Consider the following 18,981-nt stretch of genomic DNA (forward strand, 5'->3'; position numbering starts at 1 on the left):
TTGGTGTCGGCGAATCCGTAACGAGGCAGTTAGAGAGCGTGTTTTCGGTTGTGTAACGGGTACTTCCATTGAAGAATGTGTCCAGCACCAGAAGCTGCGTTGGTTGGGTCATGTTTTACGCATGCCGAATCATCGTTTACCGAAAAGAGTACTATTTTCTATACCCGATTCGGAGTGGCGTAAACAGAGAGGTGGCCAACCCATGACCTGGCAGAGGAGTATGAAGGAGATGACGAAACGCTTGGGTGCTGTCGGTGCTACTCGCCTTCCAGGATGGGGACCGCGTGATCCTCACTGTGCCTGGTTGGAGACACTACAAGATATGGCTGCCAACCGATGTCAGTGGCGTTCTTGTTGTCAGTTTCTATCCAGATTGCCTGAGTGAATGTCTGGAGGTGTATGCACCTCGGAATGATTGTGCTAAGCTAGCACTAAGTCCCTTCCCCGTCCACCTTTATTCTTTTCTTTACAATAAGGCTTTCAAATAAGTCATGGTTGTACGGCAGTGAAGCATCGGTGTTGAACACTGATGTCATGCTGTCGGATGATGATGATGCTGTCGATGATGATGATGATGACACGCAGATGTTGCTTGCAAGACTGACGCAGGATGAAGAGTTAGCAGTCCCAAGTGCTGGGCCTACAAAGAGGTACTTATTGGAGGGGTGGGGGGAGAAGTATGTAAAAGATAAAATAAAGTGTCAGTAGTCGTTTACTCCCCCCTGCTGTATCCTGCGAGTAAAGCCATCCGGCTGATAGCACCACGCGACGGCCGATATGGAACGCCGAATTTCCGAAAGAATAAAATTCCTCCACCAGGGCTTTCCGAGAAAGGCATGTTTTGATTTCTTCGTCCGAGATACGGGTGAGTGATTTGAGGACTGATTGTCTTGCTTCAGGATTTCGGATCCGCATCGTCACTTGGGGAAGCGAATTGTATCGATCGGGCGTTTCCTCAGGACTATGTGGCTGACAGTCGATGTTACACTTCGTTCTAGAGTCACAAGCCCAGCCGGTAAATTTTGGGTTGGAGATCAGGCGGACGTTCGCCTTGTGGGACTAAGAATGACGAATAGACACAAAGCAGACAATGCGCTCGTGATGCGCATTGGACATTGGGAGTACGGTCGAAAGGTCGGGACCAGTCAAAACTTTGAGGGCAGATTAATACACTTCTATAATTTCCGCAGTGGTATCAAAACCGGGAAAAAGGATAAGAAACTAAGAAACGGCCAGTAGCTTATAAAGGTAAATGGCAGGATAGCACAGTTGCCTTCCCCAGACAGAGTGAAGGAATGAAATTAATCGGACACTTGTGATTCAGTTGTAAAAATTAGGTCAGCAACGGCCTTCTAGGAAATGGGCTGCAGATAGACTGAGGTAGAACTAGTAAAGGAAAGAAGCAATTCTCAGAAGGATTGCATTGAAGCAACAAATTCGAGAAATGCACCAGTTGCACTGGATGGCTGGATTGCTGAAGTGAGAATACTTGGAAAGCTTACACTTTCGAGGAAGTTAGGGAGGGTTGCCATTCTGGGTGGGCAAGGCAGGTAAACGGTAAGTGAAATCAGTCAATCAACTATCGTGTTCACGCTCTATGAAGCCATGAAGGGTCAACTCTGTAAAAGTCAGAAGACGAAACTGGAGCCGTCCGCGGTGAAAGGCCGAGTCAATATAGTGTAGCAGAGGAGAGACATTTCAAATTCATCTACATTTGAGAAGGTCCAAGTTTCTCATACAAGCACCGGATTTCATTTCAGTGAGCTTGGACCCTTTATCCACGAGACTAGTGCAATTGTCGAAAACGCAAGGGGTCACGTTCTCTATTGAAGTTGGTCGGTTTCTACAATAGCAGATCTACGGAATACATGGTGAAGTGGAATGGAACATAACTGAGTGGGATGTGGTGGACGGTGGAGATCGCGGATTGTGGATGTTCTGGGATCGAGAGACATTGATTCGGGATGACATGGAGCGCCTTCCCATCCGGAGATGACTGGCGGTTGACGTGTGTTGTTGGTCAATTGGGGCGTGTTCGTTTTGGATGAACGTTCATAGGGTCGAAATCCAATCTGAGGGAACATTCGGACCACATGAAGGAAGCAAGTGCGTCTGGCGCAAATGGACAGTCAATTCTAGAGATAGGACTAGCTGCGGGAATGATCCTATCAGCTTGCTGGGCTGCAGGACCATTGGCCGAGTGTTCCGAAAGTGACCAAAAATGGATGTGGGACATCGTTGGATTTTCTGAAGAACCAAGAGGCTCTAACGAATCCCAAGATCGGAGGCATGTTAGCGGGGACCGACACGACGTCACTCGCAACACTGGCAGGGCCAGTATCGGAAAACTGAAGACCTCGAATGAGGATGTTGCAGGCTCCGGGTTAAGCATCGCTTGATTTTCGACTAACTTCCCCAATGAGATGACGGTCGACTTTAAGAGCCAGATAGGTTGAATCGAAGGGGTTAGCGATACAGCACGCATGATTTCTATGCATGATACCTGATGCGCCAGCATGGCTTCGCGGTCGAGGGGAATTTTTAGCCTGAATTGCTGTGGACTGTTGGCAAATGAAAAGTTTTGATGTATTAAAAGCCATTGCAAACTGGAACAGCCTTTAACGGGAGAAAGAAAGTGTTATAGGTGCACTTATGGGACAATCACAGAACTAGAGAATCACTCCCGGACAAGAAGCCGGAAGAGTCCATATCCTTGGTCTCGGAACACTTTAAGACGCGGTTTGGTAGATGGGCAAGCGAGGGGCCTCGCGTACATAGTACAGAGTGCATTCTGGTTTAATTATGTGTACATATAAGTAATTACAAGTAATGGTGACGCACAACCATGCTTATTGAACTTCTGCTCAAAAGGTTTCTTTCCGTTTCACGTTCACAGAAATTGGCGTGAAACCCAACTACACATAGCATGAAGTACGCACGTTCTGGAAGCACGGGGGGACAGTGATTATCCGAAGGTGGGTGTTCACGACAATTTCTGCGGATGAAAAACCGAAAGAAGGCTCACGAGCCGGAGCCTAGTAAGAAAGTATGTACATCACCATCAAATCAAACGAACTAGCAGACACCGTATACTGCAGACATCACCCACGATTTTCAATGACGGGGAAAGGCTGGGAACCAAAAAAGGCCAGGCACGGTTCGACTCATCCAGGCTAACCAATCAGAGCACCCGTCTCCAAGCATTTGGCTGGTTAAAGATATATCTGTCAGGTCACCGTGATATTCGGGCATTCCAAGACGCCATACTTAGAACACGATTATAGCATAATTTCAGTGCAACATGGTCTCAACATTCTGGCCACGGTATGCGCGACCATGAGAACCCGGTCTCCGTTGCGTTGGATTCCCGTCCTATAAGTGACAATTACTCAGTTGGATTAGCTGAAATGTACCTAAGCTCCTCAAACCCGTCGCTGACAGGCTGGGGTATTCTAAGTCCCTTATCCACTCATTGAAAAATCCTTAAGATAGAATATTGCATAAAAAATGGAGCTTGTCACCGACGTAGAATTCATAGAGTACCATTTGTAGTGGAAAATGTTTTACGCTGGTCATTGGGTAAAACCAAGAGGTCTTGAGCAACAGGACTCGAGCATTCCCTGGTTAGTAACAGACTTCATCAGGCTATGTACAACGTTGAAAAATCTTCAGTATGTTCCATGTTGGTGCGTTTGAATCTGCGACAAGGAAGAAAAGTCCAGGCCGCTTGCAGAGGCAACTAAGCGCAGCAGATGGTCCGCAAAGGTTCAGCGCCTCATGCTGCAGTGTGCACACTATGGCAGCACCTGGGTACATTAAGTATTCGAAAGCAGATGTCTGCGACGTTTACTGCAGATTGAAAACAGGAAGAGAACTCATTAGCCGAAGCCCACTAAGGCAGTATAACACCACTAATTGCATATGCACCAACCGAACTGTTGAGCACTATGTTCTCCACTGGCCCTCTTTTTAGGAATACTGTCCCCGGTGTGTCATGGCTTTCGCGAACATGCCGGTGCTGGTGATATGTGGGGCTCAGGAGCGTTTACGGAGGTGGGTGTGTCGACCGTGTATGAGTCCGGAACACGTTGGCCCCATGGCCATTATGTACATGTAGAGAATCAGGGAATATGTGGTGGAATAGTCAATATGTTGTTGCCGCCCTGGCGTGATCGCCAAATATGTACTTTGCACACCAGATTCACTAGGGTGCATGGACTAACCATAGGCAGGCGTTCGCGACAGTTACTGTGGATTGAAAAAAGAAGCGTAGCTCAGGAGCAGAAAATCAGTGAGTACGGTTGTAATCCACTGACAATTATATATAAACAAACCAAAGTGAAAAAATCTGTATTTTACAAATCAAACGTCATAAGTCCTGTCGCGGCTCCGTCCCAGCCGATACGTTCAGAGCTTATGATGACCCTGCCACTCATTTCACAGAAATCAGAGACGTTGGTCTCAGAAGCTCTTGCACCTTTAGTTTCTCTCACGAAGTTTAGTTCCAGGGTACCCAAGCACGCCAACTCGGCTTTCTACTATCACGATTCTTCTATCTTCGAGACATAAAGGTCGCGATTTTCAAGCTATGCGTGCGACCAGTTGTAGAAATTCTGTTGTTTTCTCTTCCCTCCGTATCCAAAGTTTCAGGCCGCACTCGAGAAAGTCCAATCTTCGTTCACCAAAAAGTTATTACCGCAGACTAGCCTCACTCCTACCGTTCCAGCTGTACAATTTTGGGCCTTGGGGTACATTGGCCCAGACAGTCAAGGCTAAATTTAACTCTCTTAAATCGTCTGTTACACCGAAATGCTATCATTGCAGAGGCTAGGTAAAACTTAAATTCATATGCAGGCCATAAGTTCCGTAAATCCAGCAACATTTCAGTGTGCCCTCAAGCGCGCACAAGCCCGAGACAATACTTACTCCCAGTTTACTACACTTGCATTCAGAACAGTCTCTCTGATCGGTTTCGAAATATCACACATCCGCATCGTTTTCACAGTCTGGAGATAAGCTTTTTTACGTGTGAACTGGATCCAGACCACCTCTGAGTTTGGTGAAGGTTTAGTTAGTGATCGGAAAAATAATTAAAACAATAATTAAAAATAATACTCCACCTCCTTATTATACTTTGCTACCTCTTTGACCTACATAAAGCCACTAACACCATGAACCTCTCAGCTGGGTCTCTGCCCTGGACTACCCTATCTGCTCTGTTTAATGAGTGATGCCTCGTGTTTCCTAACCACAACCAACATAAAAACAAGCAAAAGTCAGAGTTTCTCATACCTGAGAAGGTATCATACTCCTCGCAACCCACCCAGCACGTGCACAAAAAAATCGCGGTGCGCCACTGTTCGACTCGACAGCTCACGCTCCGTCAACGCTTGGCCATGTTTCACACACTCTGGCGATCACCGTTCTGTCCCATCATTCCAGTGGTAGCTGCCGCCTCCTTTGCTTCCGTGACATGCCTTTTCCAGCGGCTGTTTGTAGTTTGCTTGTTTGAAATGACTGAGCTGTTTTACTGGTCTGGCTTCCCTCGACCGGATAAAATAGCTGGCAGCTGGAGTTCTTTAATATTACATAAGCCGCAATCATGACTGCTTGGTGGCATGCTGCCTTGCGGATCTGGTAGCATGCACGAGGGATGAAAACCTCGTGTGCTGGTCGGTACGTATCGCAGGGGGATCGCTCTGTTGCGTTGCACCATGTTCCGTTCATATATCCACCATCTCTCCAGTTGCATGGGTGCTACGCCCATCGACGGTGGTTCGGAGCATGGCCTTCATTTCTGGAAATTAATAAAAGAGAACCGTTGTTTTCTGTTTGTTTCTACTGGACCGGACTCGTCCCGGTTGCAATTAAACTAGCAAAGCTACAGGCTACAGACGGTGAAAAAGTGAAAAAAATGAAAAAACCCGCCCCCCGCCTGGTAACAAAAAGAAGTTCTGTGCAAAAACACAGACGTAAAAGTCTGGAGACTCCGTGATTCCCATGGCTTACATCGATATACGGAATTGTAGCTGCCCATTTCATATTTGGGGTGGTATGGCACCAAAACCCACTGAGTCAACCAAACAAAACACACGCCCCTATCTACTGCTCCCAACAATGAACATATACAATGAGGTGTATATGTGTAAGAGTCTCCTGATCCTCCGCTACCAGCATGCAAGTCTAGTACCCAAAGGTCTTTTATTCGCCATGCGCAATCAGTTAACCCCAAGCTGATAGGACTGCTTCGGGGACTGATGACTAGTGCTCGACACAAACTTTCTCTCCTGGTACTGTCCAACTCGGGTAATAAATATCAGAATAACTAGTCGATCATCTCGGATGTTCGCTCCCATCAGTCCCCATACATTTGATTTCTCTGACCACACCACAACTCCGCGAGCTTAAATCGGTTTTCACTAGATCCCCTGTAATTTAATATCATATGTTATCAAACACAAGCCTTGGTCGCTATATTCCTTTGAGGTAGGTTTAACTCAAAAGTCACAAACATGAATGTGTTTTGGTTGTTCGTTCAATTGCCGTTCCTCGGGAAAGCAATACGATCTGCAAAATGATTCACCCGTATTTCTTGGACGAAATGTTCAGTATGACAAGTTAAAATTTCCGTACAGTTTAAATGCGAGTAGCAAGTTCTGCAGAACTGCCGGCGTTATCGCTTCAGCTACCAAACGGACGTCAGCATTTTTAAAACATTTTTCTGTTTTAGAAATGAAATTTTGGGTGCCACTGACCCCTATCCAGTGTTGCTGCCTTTTTGAAGATAACACCAGAATGTTTGAACTCTTTTACCTCAAAGGCCTTTCTCGTGTAAAACTGCGATTATTCGTTGTCCATGTACATATATAAACACTCATTACGTGGTATTTTTTCAATTATATCACCTCTTGATTCCAAAAATTTCAGTAAAAATGCTAAACATGACCTAATCACAATGGTTTTCTTTCCACAGGTGGGTTTGTGAAATCCTCCACGTCCGCCATTGCCCCATTGCGCCTCCTTTTTGTAAATTGAAATGATTCGAACTGACCCGTTGATAATCATTTGAAAACGAATGTTAGATTATTGTTGATATTATATGTTGCCTCTAATGTATATCTGGTAGTAACTGAGAACGGAAACGGCAGAGAAACACAGTGGGTACTTAAACGCAATGTCCTAAAATGAAAACTTCTGGCTCGGAAACATTTTGCGTATCGCGCAACATATTTTATTAATGTGAATTTCCTATTCCCGTTTTTAGACTTTGGACTCGGTAAAATATTAAGTGTAAGGCACGTGCTCGTCGCATCAACAACTCCTGCACTTGCACGATCTTAAGTTCAAAATCTGCAGAAAATCTTGCATACCTAATGAACTTGCTAGAATATACACAAAGACTCTGCAACACCAACTTGCAACGTTAGTAATGGGTTTCAGACTACGATCACTGCAACATTCAGGTGTAGTGGTCTGGCTACCCAATAAGTCAGTTTACCAGAAGTGTGTGGCAAAGAAATAAAATAACGTTAGTTTAGGTATACACAAATAAAGAGGTCAGATGGAACAGACTCACTAACAATTGCTCTCTTTAGAATAGTTTGTCGTTGGCCCGGGTCAACGAATAAACAATAATCCAATTATGTTTGTCCAGAGGTCTTCTTCTGAACGGTTTCCACGTATAATAGATTCCGAAGATGGTCTGAACTGCTTTGGTATCGGAGTTAGTACATGAGACTCGCGAATGACCGCTACAAGCGCGAGCGAAATCAGGAGAGAGAGTTGAAGCACGTGACCACGCTTGTATTATGTAAAATTGTACGAGTGCGCGTTTTTATAGTTTCTCGTATTCAAACAAAAAACGATTATGCAATGGATGAAATACGTAGTGTTATAATGGAAGTAAAATAAAGGTACAAAACGCCACACAGGATAAAACTCATTCTGAAATCGTACTATACTAACCGTGTTAATTGGTCGGGACACAAAGATTCTATCTCAGCCTAAGATACAGATGTCGAGTATATGGTAAAATGTTGGTAGCTTGTGTAACGTAAATGGTCGTTGGTTTCCCCGCTGAGCTTGGCACTTTGATTGCAGGCGTTTCATGACCAGTCGAGGTGACATCATGAGTGCACTGTTAGGGAGCATAATGGTGCGTAGCGATGGCACAGTTTCGATTAAAAAGATGACTTAATCGAGAAGACTTAATTTTCAAAAGAATCAGCGGAACACCCAATGAACAGCAAAACTAACATCGGGGTAAGCAAGTCGACGCAGGTAAGAAAGATTAGGGTGGAATATACTAGCGTACAGCATGACTGTTTAACGATGTAGCTACTGAATTATCTTAGCATCAAGGAAAATAGGTGCGTACCCATAATTCTGTTCTTGATAATAATCGACTGGCGCACCCTTTTGCGTTTCAGTCCATTTTTAAAAACATATCAACCTCAAACAGTTTGAGGAAGCGAATTAGTTTTTTCACGTGTAACAGCTGATACTTTACTCCATGGTAGTGATTTTGGATAAAGGGGCAAGTGTTCTTCCAGTGATATTACTGGAGTTTTTAGAAGTAATCGGTAAATGTTAGAGCTTACGATTATCAGTGCCAATATCGGTTAGTCCTAGAGCAAAATTTCGTGATATAATCAAAGTGGGAGTAAACTAGTGGGTGAGCATTAGTTGAACGGATTATGTGAGTGGTTGAAAATAAACATTGATGAGGTACTAACCGAACTCCGTAAAAGTGGCTGAAGGTAAAAGTTGACTTAATGGTATCCTACACGTTTAGGTGTTGTTAATCGAGGTCCAGTATCAACGAATACGGAAAAACTATCGTTGGATTTGGGAGCTGTTGCAACAGGAAAGACTTCCATGGCGAATCTGTTGTTTAGCAATCAGTAGGCTGTCTAAAGTTGGGTATAAAATGCCAGGTCAGTCAAATCCATTGTATCTAGAAGTCATCTGAGGCTGGAATTAACCGGATGTGCTCCAGGGCTATCACACAACAAACTTAAAAGATCAACTGACCCATTTACCGTCCAGCGCAAAGCGGTTACTTAGAAGGTATTATTTCCGTTCCAAACTGCGCAACGCCTCACTCAGTCGAATGACCTTATATTGGATCTGTGCCGTTGGTTCTACGTCACAAATAAATTCGATTCGCCTTACCAGAGCATCGATGGCGGTCATCGGGGGAAAGTAGGGTTTAAGATAAAATATACTTTTGCGAAAACAATGGACACGCCGAAGTCACCTGTTTGTAATGCGCATCCGTATCATAAAGTGCAATATTCTGCGTACTACCGCAATAAACACGGTTTTATGGCAGACCATTCTGAAAGTATTTGGCTGCGGGATAGTTACTGTGCGTTTTTTGGACTACCATTTAAATAAAACAAGTGCATAGTTCAAGCATATTGTTCACAGTCAAGTTTTGGGGACGGACTTGGATAGCACAGTATAGGAAAATGAATGTAACTAGAAGCGTACACAGTGATGCAGCATAAAATTTCCGGCATTAAGACATCCAAGTGTTAATACTGAGTTACCTTGTAAAGTGATGTGCAGATATTGCATTAGCAGGAAATCGCACAAACGGCAGACAGGAAGACTCAAATCAGGAAAGTAATTTTGATAAAATCAGGCAGAATCACTCGTATAGCGTGTAGCCAAGAAATGAGGAGTGACAATTTAAGATAGGATGATGTTGCCACAAACGGTGAGTTAAAGGGTTTTCTCACTGAACTTTGGCGAAGGAACTAGCATTGGAAGGGAACAAATGTGTAAGCGCTACGCGAGACATTTAGACGGATGCCAAAACTACGGGTTAAATGACAATAAAACACTAATCACTACAATACTGAACAAGTGGTCCTTGTTTGGGCTACTTGATGAAGCGAACTTCTGTTGGTTCTGCTCGTGAAACAAGCTACTGAAATGCCAATAAGTGAACCACACCATGAATTTTCCTTGAGTATTTCATTCGAATAGTGTTCAAACAAAATTTCAAACGAATAATAATATTTCACGGTAGGGTTTTATTACATCAAACTTCGTGAGTTTGAAGAACTTCCAACAGTTACAGTTTTTCCACAGCAGAAAATGGGTAGAAACGCGGAACCTTTTAACAATCGAAAATGAGCTTTACTGATGCTCTCTGAGCCAGCATTGTATCCATGGCAGGAGACCCTGTTTGGTGGGTCCCGGGACGATTTTCTTGAGAATTCAAAAAGGTTTGCTCAAATTCTCAAATATCTCTGTCCCCGAGGAACCATAAACTATGAATCGTTCTAATCCCATCCAGTGAAGAACAGAAAACTGGCACCATTCTTAGCTCAAAATCTCAGAATTCCTCAGCCTTAGAAGTGAGGGATGGTTCTCTTATCGGCTCCGTGTGCCACATTTAAGTAAGTAAGTAAGTAAGTAAGTAAGTAAGTAAGTAAGTAAGTAAGTAAGTAAGTAAGTAAGTAAGTAAGTAAGTAAGTAAGTAAGTAAGTAAGTAAGTAAGTAAGTAAGTAAGTAAGTAAGTAAGTAAGTAAGTAAGTAAGTAAGTAAGTAAGTAAGTAAGTAAGTAAGTAAGTAAGTAAGTAAGTAAGTAAGTAAGTAAGTAAGTAAGTAAGTAAGTAAGTAAGTAAGTAAGTAAGTAAGTAAGTAAGTAAGTAAGTAAGTAAGTAAGTAAGTAAGTAAGTAAGTAAGTAAGTAAGTAAGTAAGTAAGTAAGTAAGTAAGTAAGTAAGTATTATAGCCCTTGTGGCACACACATTTAACTTCAAGAATCTTCGTCAAAACAACCAAGAGCGTATCATTAGTTCAACTGCGAACTTGGGGGAAACGGCTAGGCTTGGGGTGTTTGAAGAGTTTTCTGTCGCATCCATATAGCACGTTGTTGAGTCCACATGGCAAGGAGTGAACTGAAAAGCATTTTTAGAGCTCTGCTGACGACCAGAGACGTCTTGCAAACCTGGGAAAATAAACACGAGTAAAATGTACCAACAAAATTTTATAATATTTTCATGACGCTGCAACGTAACTCATACTGGTTTTCAGCTTCTCTTCTGACAAGGGTGATATCCTTTCATTCAGAAGGCCTAGGGTCATGAATTAGTGAGCTCATCGGAGATGAGGCAATGAAGCGTGCAAACCTAGCTTCATCTCTATCTTAAGTTACAAAACACACCATAAGTCGGCTTTGCTCCAAAGCTACGTGGCTAAGTTTGGTTAGATTACCGGCCGCAGACAATGTTTGATAGAAGGGGCGCAAAACTTATGTATCAAAGACATGTGTCCAGTAATTGATTCGAGAAATTCTAAACAAATATTAGAAAGTCACCAGCGCGACAAACTCAACTTCCGGCTATTTCCTCTTTCTATTTAGCTTCGAAGCAGCTAAACAAACATTCGGTGGAAAACCTGAGTACAGCACTCAATAAAAAACAGTTCATCACAATGTTCGAAAGCCTTTTTTGCAGATATATATTTACTTTGTAATTTTATCTATTCCAGCGCCTGTTGCCATGACAATCCACGCATGTTTCCCCTCCTGGTACCGGTATTCAGGGGATTCCTGTTGAGTGAAGTGAAATAGCTCATTAGCCCTAAAAACAAATTACAACTGACAGATGTTGTACCATGGGCTTCTTCAACGAAGCGAAGAACTTTTGCCAATGCTTGATGCCGATTGTTGGTGAATTTCGATCAATCTGTTCGGAATACTTCAGTTTTCTACGTTATCCTGACGGTCAACTCAACCGAATTTTAAGACAGACCCTGTATAATACTTGCCCAGATGCTGTTGTGGAACGTGCGAGAAGAAACTTTTATTCCAGTAATTTATGAACACCAGCTCAGTTTGAGTCAGTCATATGATCCAAATTCGAGGAATTTGCTCAGTCTGTTTGCCTTATATGTCCCAAAAAGGATAGACGGAGTTAGGCGAATATTTCTAATATCTCAGACATTAAGTGTAGACCTAATTCAAACTGTTATTGGTTGTCACCAATACAAGTATTTGCTTTTCAGTAAGTCCTTACTACACTTGAGTTCATCACACGAGACTTGTCCCATAAGGATAAGTCACTTAATTATAATTTTGGGGTCTGTAAAACTTGGGTGCACATTGCTTTTATTTCAGCAGTTCCATTTTTGTTCTGAGGCTATCATTCCTGTTAGTCTCACTTTTTTACCTGCAGCCAGAACAGTGATCTTCTCTCCACCCGCAAATATTTTGGTTTAACAGCGCTACTGAATAGGCAGGAGTAGTTTGTCTTCGAAATTCTGTGAACAACACTGAGCAAACAGTAACCCGAATGCGACACAGACAGGTGGGACGATTTCGCCACAAACGGTTGGTTGTGTTGTATAGTTTGGAATGTGCGGAAACAGAAACCCCTGACTTCTGTTCCGCCTTATTCGGGAGAGATACCGAGGGATCAATTTCATCATTAATGTGGGTTAGTGGCAAACGTGCAACCGAAGAAATTTCTTTTCACGGTTTAATGCTTTCGCTGATTCGTGATTCGGTTAACGTGCATGACCCCTAGCACAAATCAGAAGAATGGAAATATGTGTTTCTGCCGTTTCTACTTCCAATCAACGGTTACTTGGTCGATTCAATAGTCGAACAAGCGTGCTAAAGTGGAGATCTGCCAGTCAGGGCATTAGTTGATAATTCATATTAACTATAGATAAACGACGAATGCGGATTGGTTGCCATTCTGTGTATATTCATTACATCTGCACGACGCTTTCCAGCACTCTTGGATAATCCATTCCGGTTTGACCGGGCATGCTCGTGACACTGTAGTTGTGCTATTCGTACAGATTAAGCTTCCCAGCCTCCCTTGTCTGAGGATTTTATGAGATGGAGGAAGTGTGCATCCAGTTCTTTCTGCAGCACGCATTTCCATGCTTATGTTGGTTTCTCCGACGCAAGTGTCCTTGCAATTGCCAAAACAAGTGTGACGCACGGTTCCATCCAGCTGAACTTGAGTAAGAACCAATAAACACACAAGTGTTTTCTCGATTGTTTATACCCAAGCAAAAGAACAAACAACAATGGCTTTTAGAGACTTGAAAAACACTGAGCTGCTGTGCGGCACTTCATTCTGCCGTTCGGCTGTCTACTTCTCAATCGGCGTCTCAACTGTGAAGCAATCCAATAAGTAGTTTTGTGCGCTAGTGTCAAACGAAATAACTGGACAGGTCCGGTCGGGTCAGGTGAAGTGAATAACTATTCGCCAGTGTAACAGGCAGAAATATTAACTATGTTTATGAAACTTTTTGAAACGATACGTCAGTAAATATGGCGGCTTGGGATACTTCCGTTAGGCTTGCCCTCTCTTGCGCGGAATCAGACACCCGCGAACCTTTTCTGCTTCACGCTTATTTTCTCCGACAAGCGATTGCGACCTCAAAAATTCTGTCCGCTTGAAGAGGACGTGACCTTTTGGTGGGTTCTCTTGAAAGAAAGTTTTGAACTGCGTCAGGAACCGATAAATTTCTGGGTCTTTGGTAGTTTCACTTATGTAAATGGAGGGTACTAAAGGAGTTTAGTCTTTGCGTCCGCTTGTCTACAAAAATAAAGGAAAACGTGGTGTTGTTTTTTACAGATCATCATGATAGGGTTTCTCTAATGTAGATTTTGGAGTTCCGATGTATTGGACGATAGATGGAGATTACATGTTTGGCGTCCAACGGAATTCTGGCGATCTGTGGCTTCCAGGAGTGAAAGGGAACCAAGCCAACTGGGTGAGTTTTTTCTGGATGCTTATGTTCAGGCACTGTGTCAGGATTCAATTTAACTGATGGTAGCATTTGAGTCTCGCATTCTTTTTCTCTTATTTCCTGAAGATCAAAAACTTGAAGAGTTGAGGCCCTTGGTTATTGCAGCAGCAGCTAAAATTCACACCGAAAAAAATCGTTGATTAACAATTATCGAGCTTGTACTTTACGCAGTTTACCTCTAAATATATCAAAAACTCAAGTTTTGACTTGACGAATTAATCGGCCCGTATTCTGTCTGAACAAATTCCCAATTCTTAATGCATCTCCGCTGCTGAACACCTTTGTAGATGAATGTAAACGAGTTTCTTTATGACGATAAAATGTGGGGGTTATCAATTTAGTGAGTAGTTTCCTTTATGAAAATATACTGCTATACCTCGAATATCGTGCTAACTGAAACTTGAGGTGGCCTGTGTACAGCACATTCCGTTGTAGAATATCATAAACGAGAGATCTAGCTGAGTCTCTCGTGAAAACCGAATTGATTTTCAAATGAGTGTATTTGTCGAAAACAGCCCAATTTGGGTTCAAATAGAACACAAGGTTGACGGAAACTCGGGGACTGTGCATACCTGATGAGCTCCAAGAAGAGCGGAACCGGTCGTGGGCTGTCGGCGAATTTCAGCAACCTTGCGAGTAATTTCCTTCAGTGAAATATTATTTTCGGCACTGTGTGAAATTCAAGCCCGTGTACCAAGCAGAACTTATACTCTTTTTACCCCCCCCCCCAGTGTTCCTGTTAAGCAGAACTTATCCTCTTTTTAACCCCCCCCCCAGCTGTTACTGTTTTGTGCCATAATCCTTCAAATGTTTGGACTCCCGCTTAGTCACATTACGCTAAAAGGCTGCAAGTTTTGATAAAGGCAAGCCATACTTTACTCAGGTATCAGCTGTGGTCAATGATTAGAATGGGCTTGAATCAATGGGACATAGACACAAAAACACACATCTTTCAGAAGCATCTGGGGTGAGATGAAGGGCGAACTACGTAAAAGTCATCAACTAGAATATTATTGGAGCGACTTGGGGAGATGAGGAACTGACAGATGTCAGAAGTAGTGGACACATGCCTCCTTATTTAGCGAAAATTATTAGTGTAAAACCTGCCGTAGGGTCAACCAAGTCTTAACAGCCGAAAGTGAAAGGTAAAAGTAAAGTAAAGGTAAAGTAAAGTAAAAAGGTCGTAACGTACTTCTTCGACCTAGTCGGTGGGAGGTAATCACTTACCAGTGTAAAGCACACAAACACCAAGGATAACAGCGTCTTTTCGGAGAGTAAGTCAGCTATAAGAGACAAGCATCGCATTAGGTTAATCGGTGGTCATACATGTCCATGCATAAGAAAGATGAATGCAAACACGGTTGAAATATGACACAAACTTTCCATTGAAGACCATTACCGTTTTTGGGCGGCCGCTGTCAAACGTGGTGCCAGCTTTCATCTTCAAAGAGAAGATGATAATCTTAGCGTTTCTCGAAGTAGATTCGATCTACAAATCAATTTGATTTTCACGAGAGACTCAACTAAATCTCTCGTTTAGGATATTCTACAACTGAATGTGCTGCACACAGGTCACCTCATGTTTCAGTTGGCACGATATTCGAGATATCGCAGTGTATTTTGATAAGGGAAACTACTCACAAGTTTGCTGAATACTCTTCGACAGCCCACCACCGGTTTCGCCCTTCTTGGGTCTCATCAGGTAGGCGCAGTCCCTGAGGCGGCCTGTGTGCAGCACATTCCATTGTAGAATATCATGAAAGAGAGATTCAGTTGAGTTTCTCGTGAAGACCAAATTGATTTGCGAATGAGTGTATCTTTCGAAAACAGTCCAATTTGGGTTCAAGTAGAACATAAGGTTGACACAAAACTCGGGGACTGCGTCTGCCTGATGAGCCCCAAGAAGAGCGAAATCGGTCGTGGGCTGTCGGTGAATTTCAGCAATCTTGTGAGTAGTTTCCTTTATAGGTTTGATCTACATCGTTTAGTTAGAACTGGGAGTTTCAACTTATTCACTGGGCTCACACACCTGTCACCATAAGATCATCCTTGAGCTCTGTCTGACTGTTCACAACTAATAGGAAGGTCGGTTAATGTACATCCTACAAGCCATATTCTCTAAACGGATAGTATCTACATGGCATGCATACTCAGAAGCACATACCAACCGGTTGTCAAAATTGTTTCACTGTGTCTAGAGCACGATGATCAACCGTAACGCATACAAAGTAAGCATTATTTTGTGATACACCTGGTCTAGCGTCGACCTGCGGCGGTCGCACATACCACAATCATCGACCGATAATGCATCGCTGACTAGTAATCATTAGAATATTTTATTCACTCCACTAAAAGCCACTGTTTGGTGCGAATTCCGTACTGAGTACCATGGCTACAGTATACCCCGTAGGGTTTCCCTATGTCTCACCACACATCTCCGCTGTTTCAAGCTGAGTAAGTTAGCTAATCTGTGGGGTAGCCAATTAACTCGAGCGCAAAGGTGGTACTTCATGTCCAAAGTACGCGCTTGAAGAATAACTTGAGTGAATTACTCTTTGTTCACTTACTGTAATGTCCGTTCGGCCTAAGAAGCGAGACTGATGTTTGAGATTGCCACACAGCACACATTTTACGGCATTTCTTTCACACTGCATCCGGGAAGAAAAGAAGAAAAATACTGACTCATCGCTTTTCCATAGAATAACTGGTCAGTTGGGCAATACGAGCAGTAAAAACTGGTGTACTCTTGGTTGTGACGTCGTGTAACAAAACGCACCATTCCAGGGCTTCACTTGCCGAATGACGTCATGTGTCTGAAAATGTTCGTCCTTCCTGTGTGGCATTTTGTGGAAGGATCGGACAAGTATCATTTTAACTAATACAGTCATCCCAAATACAGAGTCAGGGTTTGCGTTTGCGCTTTTCCTTCCCCTGAGCGAAATGGGTAAAGACCTTTCAGGGTCTACGATTTTAGGGCATAAAAATGAAACACCGAAAAAATGTCCATCAATCCATGTAGCTCCTGAGATATGTTCTTATCATTCCATTGAAGTTGATTCCGCTTCGATGAGGACTAGCTCATGGTGAATGAACATGGAGCACCAACAGACACTGTATGATTTTACTGGACGAGAAGTAACCAAAAGGAGAACTTAGTCACTCTCAGTTAAACTCACCGTGAATTCTCCACATATTTCACCGCTACTAACCAGCTTGGGGTTTTTTCTTACTAGACACAAATAGCAGTGGTAATATCAGCTTTACTCATGCATTCCAAATGAGGGATGCATTCACACCTGCCGTTCGGCATCCGGCATGCACGAACACCTCACTGGGTCAAATATTGATATGCGATAAAACAGAAGTCTACAGAAGAACTATACTATATGTGTATAGACACAAATATGCCTATAAATGAGTCATTCTTCAAAATTCCCACACTAGGGGATTCTTCAAACAAGTTTGGAGAACTAGAGCTTCCGCTTTTGATCGCTAGAGGGTGCGGTATACGACAGAACCATCTGGCGAATGGCTACATAGGTTGGCATGAGAAGCTTTGAGACGTGACACCTTACAGTGCTGGAAAACAAGCTGGAAATGTACCTTTCAGCTGCAGCTTTGAGAATGTTAAATTGTGCAACATTTGGGCGTACATACCTTGGTAAGATCGACCTTTGGATTGCAGGCTACTCACCGGTTCACCTGCTAAACGTCCCAGCTGGAAACTAGGTGGTTTTTCCACTCCAAGATGAGCATCCGCTGGATATTACTATCCTAATGTTTATCACATAATTCATGCCAGATTACCACTTCCACCTTGATATGGGTTATCAGATGGCTCCCAGTTACACTTGCGTGATGCTCTACTGGTGAAAGTGATGTATTAGGTTGAAAATTTAATAAACTGACGGACAACTCCGGGACCTCGATAACCAAATAGCCGGTGCCGTGCTCATCGATACGTGATCATGATTAGATCGCTTTGTGACTTACAGCAGGCCTCTGAAACTTCATCCGCCGGTCGCGTTCCCCAGAATCTACATCAATGCCAGAGACTTGCACGTAGCAGAACATTCGTCTGAGTGCAAATCGCCTGCGTCTGTCCCGTTTTGCATATACGATCAGTAGTTGAGCAAATGCTAAAGGATGCATTTGATTCATTTGGTAGTGCAGAATACATACATACATACATACATACATACATACATACATACATACATACATACATACATACATACATACATACATACATACATACATACATACATACATACATACATACATACATACATACATACATACATACATACATACATACATACATACATACATACATACATACATACATACATACATACATACATACATACATACATACATACACATACATACTTACATACATACATACATACATACATACTTACATACATACATACATACATACATACATCGGACTACTGTGGCACGGTTTAGCTTACCCTAGTTGAGAAACGATGTTCTCTCTTTGTGTACGACGCGGTAATAAAGTAAGGCTAGTCGGTTTTTAATGTAATCTGTAATAAACACCCCATCATATAGCACTCTCATTTCGTCCCCGAAAGACCTACCCATGGTAAAAGTTAGAAAAACCATGTTAATATGTCAACAGTTAAAATATACAACTGGGATTTCACCACAGACCCTTGTTTGCATGTGATCGTATTGTAAGTAACATTACTGTGCTACGGACCTTATGTCCAGTAAGGGACTGCACCTGTATCGAGGCCGTCTAAACCTGTGTTAAGTGTACAAACATGTGACCGTGATCAGTTGCTGATAACATGGCAGTTGATGGACAGCCAATCTGTACAATTATTTTAACCTTGTTAACAGGTGATGACACTGATGTGCAATCATGCTATTATCAAGATTTATAACGAAAGCTGACTCCGGATGTATAACCGTGATGGTGTAATGTCAGTTGGTTAGAGATAGCTGTGAAAGCAATCAAAACAAAGAACATAGGAAAGAAAGCTAGGCTTCTATGGTTGTCGTTATCAAGGATATATATAAAAGTAACCAGAAATCTGTCAACGGTGCACTTCAGATTATCTGTGTTCGCATCCCACTAAGCAGATTCATATAGGAATTTCGCCCTCAACCGGAGTTTTGGGCTTCAATTCCGCGTTGTCGCGGTGTGCAAACGTCCATCACA

General features: G+C 42.9%; 2 protein-coding genes across 2 annotated transcripts; both read left to right on the forward strand.

Annotated features, from left to right (window-relative positions):
• Positions 1-2,093: 2,093 nt before the first annotated feature.
• T265_09058 (hypothetical protein) lies at positions 2,094-2,399 on the forward strand (the record flags this gene model as incomplete). Its single annotated transcript, XM_009175027.1, has 1 exon — positions 2,094-2,399. One exon carries the CDS (start codon positions 2,094-2,096, stop codon positions 2,397-2,399), a length of 306 nt encoding a protein of 101 aa, XP_009173291.1.
• A 1,595-nt stretch (positions 2,400-3,994) lies between these two features.
• On the forward strand, positions 3,995-17,915 carry T265_09059 (hypothetical protein; the record flags this gene model as incomplete). Its single annotated transcript, XM_009175028.1, has 2 exons — positions 3,995-4,053; positions 17,783-17,915. The coding sequence occupies 2 exons, from the start codon at positions 3,995-3,997 to the stop codon at positions 17,913-17,915; spliced, it is 192 nt and encodes a 63-aa protein (XP_009173292.1).
• Positions 17,916-18,981: the final 1,066 nt, after the last annotated feature.

Source organism: Opisthorchis viverrini (assembly GCF_000715545.1).
Source record: "Opisthorchis viverrini unplaced genomic scaffold opera_v5_253, whole genome shotgun sequence".
In the NCBI taxonomy this organism is placed as follows: domain Eukaryota; kingdom Metazoa; phylum Platyhelminthes; class Trematoda; order Opisthorchiida; family Opisthorchiidae; genus Opisthorchis; species Opisthorchis viverrini.